This window comes from Perognathus longimembris, chromosome 23 (assembly GCF_023159225.1).
Source record: "Perognathus longimembris pacificus isolate PPM17 chromosome 23, ASM2315922v1, whole genome shotgun sequence".
NCBI classification, from domain to species: domain Eukaryota; kingdom Metazoa; phylum Chordata; class Mammalia; order Rodentia; family Heteromyidae; genus Perognathus; species Perognathus longimembris.
In genome coordinates, this window is record NC_063183.1 from 4,000,286 (window position 1) to 4,011,023 (window position 10,738).

General features: G+C 52.0%; 1 protein-coding gene across 4 annotated transcripts in view; it reads right to left on the minus strand.

The window, feature by feature from the left end:
• Window positions 1–2,260: 2,260 nt before the first annotated feature.
• The window catches only part of Arhgap17 (Rho GTPase activating protein 17), an 84,628-nt gene continuing 76,150 nt past the window's right edge, over window positions 2,261–10,738 (minus strand). For 2 of the 4 annotated variants that reach the window (XM_048331987.1, XM_048331982.1), the window contains 2 exons: window positions 9,971–10,459; window positions 2,261–2,808 (listed from right to left, as the gene is read on the minus strand). In XM_048331987.1, coding sequence (XP_048187944.1) covers window positions 2,678–2,808; window positions 9,971–10,459 — 620 coding nt within the window. In that variant the 3' untranslated portion in view covers window positions 2,261–2,677. Of the gene's footprint in view, window positions 2,809–6,491; window positions 6,541–8,998; window positions 9,054–9,970; window positions 10,460–10,738 lie in introns of all 4 variants that reach the window. The other 2 variants (XM_048331986.1, XM_048331985.1) reach the window with 2 other exon arrangements.

Consider the following 10,738-nt stretch of genomic DNA (forward strand, 5'->3'; position numbering starts at 1 on the left):
ACCGGAAGTGGCACTGTAGCTCAAAGTGTAGAATGTTAGCCTTGAGCAGAAAAACTCAGGGACAGTGCACAGGCCCTGAGCTCAAGCCCTAGGACTGACCAAAAAAAAAAAAAAAAAAAAAGTAAATAATCAAGGCAAAAAGGCCCTGAAGGTGTGGCTCAAATGGCAGAGCACCTATCTGCATAACTGGCTCAGTGCTTTGAGTTCAAGTCCCAGTATTGCCAAGAACAACAACAAATCAGGGAATGGTATGTATTTCTCAATTTCTGGCTTAGAAAATTCTTTTTGCTTGATTGGCCATGAAGGCGGTCCTCAAACATACAGCCAGACTCACTCATTTCAGCAAAGCTTCTCTACCAGAACTGGAGCCCAGTGCCGTGTTGAGGGCAGAGCCTACCTCTGTGGCTGTTTGGGGGCTGGGTGCCATGTGCACAGAGGAGAGCACAGCATCCTTAAGGGAAGCCCAGGGACACCCCCCCCTCCCCATCCTGGGACAAAGCAGCAGGTGGGCGGAGCTAGTTACTGGCCCAGTGCAGCTGGTCTCTTAAGGGACCTCAATTTCCAGAAAACTCAAAAGAAAATAGACAACAAAAATGCGGGGGAGAGGGGGAGAGTGCAAGGAGACACTGGGCGTACATGATGCTTCTAGGACCTCTTCATTTTACAATCTTTTGAGTTTCTAAGTGATGCTCTCACACAGGACCAAAGGCTATTGTATTAGCTCACTGCTTGCCTTTGTTCAAATTGGTTTTTTTCCTAAAAATAATAGTTAATCTTGGGGTTTGAACTCAGAACGTGGGTGCTTTCCCTTAAGTTTTTTTTTTGCCAGTCCTGGAGCTTGAACTTGGGGCCTGGGCACTGTCCCTGGCTTCTTTTTGCTCAAGGCTAGCTAGCACTCTACCACTTGACCACAGCACCACTTCTGGTCTTTTCTATATATGTGGTGCTGAGGAATCAAACCCAGGGATTCATGTTTACAAGGGAATCACTCTTGCCACTAGGCCATATGCCCAGCCCTCTCTTAGCTTTTTGCTCAAAGCTAGCACTCTACCATTTGAGCTATAGCTCCACTTCTGGCCTTTTGCTGGTTCACTGGAGCAGAGTCTCATGGGCAGGCACCCAGGCTCGCTTTTATTTTTATTTTTTTGTTGGTCATGGGACTTGAACTCAGGGCCTGGGCACTGTCCCTGAGCTCTTTTTGCCCAAGGCTAGCACTCTACCACTTTAAGCCACAGCACCACTTCTGGTTTTCTGGTGGTTCACTGGAGATAAAGACTCTTATGGGGAACTTTTCTGCCTGGGCTGGCTTTGAACTTTGATCCTCAGATCTCAGCCCTGAGTAGCGAGGATTTTAGGTGTGAGCCACCTGCACTGGGTTCACAGGCCTGTTTTTCACATTTATGGAAAGGAAAGCTGTGAGCTGGATCAAAGGCTTGATTCTCAGCCTTCCTGGCATTTCAGTCTTGGAAAGAAGTGCTTGGCTGGGGCACAAAGGCACTCCATCACTGGGAAAGGGCATTCCTGGGGAGGTGCCAGCCCATGTGTGCACAGCCCTGGTCCACCTCTCCCTAGAAGTCAAGAAAAAGGGGGCACCCACATTGGAGAGAACACTGCAGTTGATCCGTTTTATCTTAGTCTTTTAAACTCCTACAGTTATAGCTAGAGCCCTACTAAGCTGTCCCATCCCAATTCTATTTGGTTTAAGTGACCATATGTATGTGCAGTTTACTTGGCCCCCCCCAAGAAATATCAAGTTTTCATATAAACCACAGAATATATTTAATTCAAATGAAACATGAAACCAAGAATAACATTCGGTCCTTATCAAGTAGCAATTACATTATTATTGGTTTTTTTGTTTTTGTTTTTGTTTTTTTTTTTAAAAAGCACAGTACATTTCTGTCTACATTCTGGCGTTCCCCAAGGCACGCATCCTCTGGAGGCTGCTGGGCGACAGGTCCAGCCGTCGCCCTCCGCGCTCACGACTGTCCGGGGGTGGGGGAAACAGACCACACTGACTATGAAAGACGATCTGGCAGCAAATCCGAAGAGAAGAAGCTCCTTGCGGTGCGTGAGCACAGAAGCCCCAGCTGTGGGAAGTAGGTGGCCTGCAGAATCCATGTGTTATTAAATAGACAGCGAAGGCTTGTCGCTGGTACGGCCTGAGTGGACAGCACAGACGAAAGCTTTTTTGCCAGTCCTGGGGCTTGAACGCAGGGCCTGGGCACTGTCCCTGAGCTTCCTTTTGCTCAAGGAGCCACAGTGCCCCTTCTGGCTTTTTCTGTGTATGTGGTGCTGAGGAATCGAACCCAGGGCTTCATGCATGCTAGGCAAGCACTCTTACCACTAAGCCACATACCCAGCCCAGACAAAAGCTTTCTATGTACTTCCGGGCAGTAACATGCACGCGTGTGTGTGTATGTGTGTGTGTGTGTGTGTTTTGTTTTTGGCATGACTTCTGTCCTGGGGGAAGAAAGCCAACTTCTTCAAGACAGTACAGCACAGGTCATGCAGCTTCAAGTGTGGGCCTCGGCGCTCTCGTGGGCCTTGTGGAGGGCCAGTCCTGCGTCGCCAGGGCCTTCTTCCTGCACTGAAAAGCTTTTCACTGTTTGGTCTCGAAGACAGGCAACTCCCCTGGGTGGAGGCGGAGGCTGAGGCGGGATGCGGGATGCGGTTTTCACAAGGCTGTGCTTTCTGTGTCATTGTCTATGTCCAGAAGGATGTGGCCGGGCACCTCCCTGCCTGCTGAGTCCGAGGGCAGCTCTGGAAAGATGGTACGAAGCGGCTCGGAAACCCTAGAATTGGTGTCTGCAGGAAACAAACACACACGAGACAGTGTCAGCGAGGGCCTGGCCTGGGGCTCCTGAGCCCACACCCACAGGCCTCCCCACCACAGACACACAGCGTGCCCCGCGCCAGCACCCCGCGGCTCTTTCCTGTGGGCCCTCACAGCTCTGGGAGACATGCTACATGGGCGGGGGGGTGGCATGGGCCGCAGGGTGCAAAACAGAGTCCCCGAGCTTTGCACACCGGAGGCCAGATGCCTCCTCACAGGGGTGGAGGAGGGAGCGGGCAATCCCCGCTGGCTAATGAGACTGCAGTGACCACCAAGCCTCCCACAAGTGCTAACAAGTCCTGTTCTAATTTCCTTACACTTACATACCGGACTCCTTTCCTGTGTCTTTTGTTTTTGGCCAGTCCTGGGGCTTGAACTCAGGGCCTGAGCACTGTCCTTGGCTTCTTTTTGCTCAAGGCTAGTACTCTACCTCTTGAGCCACAGTGCCACTTCTGGCCTTTTCTATATGTGTGGTGCTGAGGAACTGAACCCAGGGCTCCATGTATATGAGGCAGGCACTTTTACCACTAGGCCATATTCCCAGCCCCCTTTCTTGTGTCTTATGCTGGCTGAGGTCTTTTTTATTCAAAAACATCCAGTCCTTGCCTGCACGCTCACTGACAGCTAGCTTCATCCACCATGGCCGTCTTCCTAGAGAGGCCAGTGTGGCCGAGAGGTATCCATTCATGCCCTGCTCTATTTGCTGAGGACACAGGAAGCCACAGTGAAGAGAGATGGAGCCTGTGGTCAGGGGGGGCATGGACTTAGTTTAGGCCCACATTTCAGCTTCTCTGGAAGCCTGGCAGCTTAGGAAGTCAGTGTAAGGCTGGCCTTAGGAGGAAAGGGAAATGGCTGTTAGGCTTGCTCTTGGAGCTGGTCATGGCAGGACTCTCTTCTGCACTGGGGGGCAGTCATACCACGCCTGCCCTTCTGGGAGCTGACTTTGAGGCTACTTGGGTCCCCCTAGCACCTCACTCAGGCAAGAACAGCTGGCGCACTTCCGGAAAGCTTGATGCTTAGATGCTTTTCCTTCCCCGGCCCCATCCAAGCTCCCATCCCCACAGTTCTCAGCTGAGAGATCTGCTTTCACCCCTGAGTTTCCCTTTCCTCATAGCCCCTCCCCACTCCTGTCCCTGCTTGAGGGGCGATAGACCTGCCCCCCAGTGCAGGGACTTTCCTAGATTTATGGGCACCTCAAGGCGTCGAAGGGCTGAGGTGCTGAAACGAGCCGGGCACACAGCTGGTGGTAGAGCCCCAGGCGGCCTGTGTGCACAGAATTAAGAATGTCCCCCATCTGCTCTTGGCAGAAGGAAAGCGAGTAGGGGCAGGGCACGTCGTCTTTGTTCACAGCAAAGCCCCAGGTGCCTAGGACCACGGCTGGCCGCTGAGCCAGTGTGGGGTAAACTCTGTGGCCACTCCGATGGCTGGGCGTCCGGGGCACCGTCTTCCCATGCCTCCCTCCTTAGGCCTCAGGCACAGACATGGCCTGACTTAAAGACAACACTGGAACAAGAAAACGGCTGTGAATTCAATCCTTTCCCCTCGTCCCCATCCCAGAACACACGGTGGCAGTGGCCAGTGTCTATGAGAGACCACGGAACCATTGCGACCCGGCAGGGCATGCACACTGCAGGACTTGTGCGAGCCCCAGGCTTGCGATGGTTGGTGTCTGTGTCCACATGCGGTGGGAGCCATCGGCCCCGGCCCCCTTCCAGAGGACACACTGGCTCTTCCCTTTCTCATTCAGCACGTGTCAGCCCTCATGTGAAGTTCTCTACTTGTGAACACAACTCTATATTCAGGGTCTAACGCTGCTGTGCACTTCCTGTGACCAGAGGCTTGCTAAATGCCCACACGTCATCATTCACGACACCCCCGCGAGCCCCAGGAGATCAGCCCACTGAGCCTCAGACCCACCGGAGGGAGAGGGGGAGAGTGACAAGGCCAGTATGGGCTATGAGATGATCGGCACCCTCCCGGCTGGACACTGACCATAGGGGCCTGGGGTACGGCCCTTATGGAGACATTACTCCCACTATCTGAGGAGAGAAAGGCCTAGCTCTTATCATAATAAAAAACTGGAAGAGGTTATTGGAGAAGGACACCTAGAACTCCTTTGCTTCTCTTCTTTTGTGTGTGTATATGTGTGCTTGCCAGTCCTGGGGCTTGAACTCAGGGCCTGAGCACTTTCCCTGGCTTCTTTTTGCTCAAGGCGAGCACTCTGCCACTTGAGCCACAGCGCCACTTCCAGCTTTTTCTATGTATGTGGTGATGAGGAAATGAACCCAGTGCTTCATGTATGCTAGGCAAGTATTCTACCACTAGGCTATATTCCCAGCCCCATTGGCTTTTGATGGCTAACTGGAGATACAAGTCTCATGAACTTCTCTGCCAGGGCAGGATTTGAACTGTGATCCTCAGATCTCAGCCTCCTGAGTAGTTAGGATTACAGGTACAGGCATGCCAAGGTTATTCTCATGGCAATATGGGTAACAGATGCAAACACCCTTAAAGTTAAGGGCTTCAGGAGGAATTGCAGATTGAACAAGCCCTGCCTTAGCCTTCTTCCCCTTCTAACCCAGGGCCGAGGGTACAGCTTGCTTTATTTTTACTATTGTGCTTCCAAGGCTGAGCATTGTTCTACCCTAAAAGAGACCTTTTGTTACTTTTGTCAAAGGAGAAATTCTGTTTGAGTGTGGCTGGAGGTTTGACTTTATCCAACTACAAATAATATAGCTAGCTGAGGAAATATTATGTAGTCACTGAAAAGAAATGGCTAAAGAAAATGCATTGAAAGGGCGTGGGACGTGAAGTGAGAAATTCAGGTTCAGAATCTGGCACCAGTGGTTCAACACCTTGTAATCTGAGCAACTCAGGAGGCTGAGATCTGAGGATTGTGATTCAAAGCCACCCCTGAGCAAGAAAGTCTGTCAAATTCTTATCTCCACTTAACCACTCAAAAGCCAGAAGTGGCGCTGTGACTCAAGTGGTAGAGAGCTAGCTTTGAGCAAAAGAAGCTCAGGGACAGCACTCAGATCCTGAGTTCAAGCCCCAGGACTGGCACAAAAAAGTAAAGAAGGATCTCCTATTCTATAGTGCTGTCTTTAAAAAAAAAAAAAAAAAAGGAAGCCAGGAAAGCCAGAGAGGGCATAAGATCCAAGAAGTGGGCATCTGGCCTCGCTGCTCTGGGTCCTAGAAGGCCGGGTCTGGGTGTGTAAATGTTTTAAAAGGCTGACACAGGAATCTGATGTGTAAGTCTTACTAAAGTATTTTCCTCCAGCTGAGCATAATAAATGCCGTGCTTTAGACCAGTGATCTACCATGAAGCTGGTGCTTCAGTGCCATCTCCGCCAGTCCCTTCACCAGTGTGGCTGGATACCATGCTTTACAGGCCCCGCAGGCTGTGCCACGCCTGTCATCTCAGAACAGAAGTTCTAACTCAAGCCCATGGATGGAAGTGCAGAGGCCCCCTGTGACCACACTGAGTACTGGGAACAGGTGAGGAAGCACGAGCAAAGCCAGTCTTTAGTGCATGCACTATTAGTCGGGGTGCGAGCAGGGGGGCGAAGGTGATGTGTTAGTGACACGCATTAGTGCACGAGGATGATCATGAAGTAGCAGTAACGCTTTGGCCAATCAGGTGCCTTTTCCTTACCATTAAATATTCCAATTTCAGTTCTGACTGAATATGGCAGGTCATACATCTAAATTATTTAATAAAATGTTTCCATTAGAAGATTTGTTGCTTTCCAACCTTTACTTTGAAAACAGCAAGGCATAAACTCTTCCACTGCTGCTTTCCAAAATGACACCACAGCTCCAGTCTCCCTTGGGCTCAGCCAGAGGAGGTGGCCACCCGCCTGCTCAGAAGCAGCGACCTCTCCTAAGTTTTGACCTCAATCCCAACAAGCCTTGATATAACACATACTTTCTCTCTCTCTCTCTCTCTCTCTCTCTCTCTCTCTCTCTCTCTCTCTCGTCATCACGGGGCTTGACCTTGGGTCCTGGGCACTGTCTCTTAGTTTTTCACTCGAGACTGATACTCTATCACTTGAACCACTTCTGGCTCTTTGGTGGAGGTAAGTCTCACAGCCTTTTCTATCTAGGCTAGCTTTGAACTGCAATCTTCAGGACTCAGTTTCCTGAGTAGCTAGGGTGGCTGGCTGGATTCAACTCCTCAGGATGAAGCACTTCTAGGGAATACCTGTTTTCAGGAATTCATCTGTCTAGCTTTCCAAGTGAAACATGATGTCATAATAAAGGGCCGCCCTGCCTAGGAACTTATTTCCCTTTTCTTCTGGAAACTGCAAGGCTAATGGTTAACAGCAGCAGGGCCAGGATTTGTAAAGTTGTAAATGTAAACCCTTGGTGAGCTTCCCACAGTGGTATAGGGAGTTTAAGGCTTTGCAGGTTAGTTCTGTAATACTGAGGTCATGATGGTGATCTGGGAATTTATTGTGTTAGAGAATTCATAGGACAGACTAGCTTTTCAATAATTAGCTAACACCTTAAGAGGGAAAAACATTTTTTAACAGCAAAGTTTCATGTATTTAATAACTACAGCTGCAGATCGAACAAATAGCCTTCTGGCATAAGCATAGTTCATGTCGTGACAGTATTTTGGAACCTGCACACAGTCTCCCATCTAGGTAAAAAGAAGGCCTAGGCTTTACACTGGGGTGTGCCACAGCACTGAAGTATCAAAGGCTCAGCCCCGATCAAGGTTTAGTCACCTGACTCTGTAAATGATTTCCAGCCCTGCTCCCCTCCAGTCCTCAGGAAGGAGGGAGGGAGAGACAGGCCTGGGCCTGGACATGTTTTTAGCCACCATCTTCTTAGTGTCATCACCAAGTCTGAGCTGTGAAGTCTCTTGTGACTTGGTCTGCAAAAGGCTTATGGCTCTGATGAAGCAACCATTTACAGAATGAGAGCCTTTCTTTTTGGCCAGTCCTTGGCCTGAGCACTGTCCCTAGCTTCTTTTTGCTCAAGGCTAGCACTCTATCACTTGAGCCACAGCACCACTTCTGGCCGTTTTCTATATATGTGGTGCTGAGGAATGGAATCCAGGGCTTCATGTATTCGAGGCAAGCGCTCTTGCCACAAGGCCATATTCCCATCCCAGAATGAGAGCCTTTTGTTGGCCCTGTGTAGGGCAAAGGCAGACCTGGAGGAGCCTCAGAGTGGCCGTGTGTGTGTGTGTGTGTGTGTGTGTGTGTGTGTGTGTTGATTCTGGGGCTTAAACTCAGGACACAGGTGATGTTCTTCAGCTTTTTTGTTCAAGGCTTGCACTCTACAACTTGAGCCACAATTCTGCTTGCATGTTTTTGGTGATTAATTCTAGATAAGAGGCTCAGGGGGCTTTCCTGCCAGAGCTTGCTAAAGGCCTGAGCCACGGGCACACAGCTCAGGTGCCTTTTAAAAAGCTCATATAGTCTTTTTTTTTTGTTTTTTGTTTTTTTTGGCCAGTCCTGGGCCTTGGACTCAGGGCCTGAGCACTGTCCCTGGCTTCTTCCTGTTCAAGGCTAGCACTCTGCCACTTGAGCCACAGCGCCGCTTCTGGCCATTTTCTGTATATGTGGTGCTGGGGAATCGAACCTAGGGCCTCGTGTATTCGAGGCAGGCACTCTTGCCACTAGGCTATATCCCCAGCCCGAAAAAAGCTCATATAGTCTTTTGAGAAAATCAACCCGTACCACTCTAGAATGCAAAAGGGATTTAGAGGAATTCAGGGTAGGATCGCTGAGGGAGGAACTTTGTGGGGTGAGGAGGGGAGGGAAGTTCCTGAGAATTTCAGACACCAAATAAGAAGCTCCATGCAGTTAACTTGTGCTTAAGGTTCAAAAATTAAAAATGAAAAGTCAAGACACAAAAGACACAGTTGGTTGCACTTAGTTATCTGGGACTTGGATGAGTCCATTGAGGAAGGTATGTGGCCCTGAGGAGGGCAGAATGCTTGTGAAAAGGAAATGGTCCTCATATTTTATCTGAGCCTGAACCTGGTAGTCCTCTGGGACTCAGACAAAGCAGCATCTACAAGCCACAAAATGGACGGCCTGCCACTCGCCCGGCCTGGGGTCACAAGCACACACAGGGATCACAGCTAAGCAGGAGCATTTGGAGCTGTGCATCAAGCTGCTTGGGGGTGGTGGTGGGGTTACAGACCTTAGGCCTTAGTCCTGGAAACCATCCCCACCTGTGGGGGTGCTAGGTAGGACATCTATGGGGAAACAAGCAAACAGAACAATGTGGTTTTCAAGACAAATGCTCTGATGTCACAAGTTATCAACCATTTATGACCTGTAAACTATATGAATTCTACTCTGGGGGGAAATGATGGCCAGTGGTAACTCATTGTGGCTCACATACACAATTCTTGGGGTACCAGCTGGGGGTATGTCACTGGCTCATGGTCCACTGAGAAGCCCTGAGGAAGGTGGCAGGGTCCAGGGTGTGCTGTGGCTTATCCTCTACTCCACCAAGGTACAACCAGGTGGCTGAGGTGGCTAGAAGACGAGGTGGGGCTCCAGTGACCACTTTAAACCACACTATAACATCTATTCATCTTTAAACAGTGAAGTCCAGTTTCTGGGAGGGAAATGTGTATGTGCTTTTTTTTTTTGTTCGTTTGTTTTTTTAATTTAATCTATTTTTTTGCCAGTCCTGGGGCTTGAACTCAGGGCCCGAGCACTGTCCCTGAGTTTCTTTTGCTTCATGCTAGAACTCTACCACTTCTGGCTTTTTCTGTGTATGTGGTGCTGAAGAATCGAACCCAGGGCTTCATGCATGCTAGGCAAGCGCTCTACCACCAAGCCACATTCCCAGCCCGGGAAATTAAATTCAACAGTCAAATGTTCTTTCTAGCACTCTCTGAGGTTGCCACCAAAATCTACCACTCACTCCCACCTCAAAACAGGATTCCAGGGTGACAGAGACCCCTCATCCTGCACACCGCTAACCTGCCCTCCTGGAGCAGCCGCCGCTCCGAACACTCCAGGACTTCTCTTTTTGCTGGGCCTGGGGCTGGAACTCGGGCTCTGTCCCCGGCTTTTGTGCTCGAGGCTAGCGCTCTACCACTTGAAACGGAATTCGAGCCCCTGCTGTGCGGTCTTGAGCCGGGCGCGCCTCCACACTCACCGGTCACGATCTTGGAGGCAGAGGCGGTGCTGGCGCTGGCGGCGGTGGCGGCAGAGGCGGAGGCGGGGTCCCCGTGCGCGCCCCCGGGGGGCTGTGGCGGCGGCGGCACGCTGGGTCGGTTCCGCGGCCGGGGCACCGGCCGGGGTCTCGGGAGGGTCCCGGCGAGCGGCTGGGTCTCGGGGTGCTGCTTCCCGAGCGGTGGCGTGCTGGGGGGCGTGGGCGTCTGCGGCGGCGTGGGCTCGGCCGGTGTCGGGGGCTGCGGCGGCGGGTGGCTGGGCGCCTGGATGGGGCCCGGGCCGCTAGACGGGCGCCGCGGGGCGGGCGCCGAGGGCTGCGCGGCGGCGGCGGCGGGGGCCGGGCCCGGGGGCGGCGGCGAGGGGCTGCGGGGACCCGGCTTCGGGGACAGGCTGGGCGTCGGCGGAGGGGCTCCCGGGTGGCTGGGGGGCGGGTTTCCCGGCTTGGGGGGCGCGGGAGCAGGCTTCTTCACAGCTGCACGAAGCGAGGGGGAAAACACACATCAGCCAGAGCCCGAGGCAGAACCGCCCGCCTGGCCCGGCAGCCTCCCCAGAACCTGCGGGAAGGGGTGGGGGTCCCACACTCTAGTGGGCTCTAGAACGGGGTCCTGCCCACTTGGAAAACCCGAAGAAACCCGACGCCATGCGGTGTGTGTGGCTCAGCCATGTGGGAGGCCGCCCTCGGAACCGAACGGAACCGAACCGTCACTGCTGTGGCGGCCACGGCGCCCAGCGCGCACCCAGGGCCTGCTGC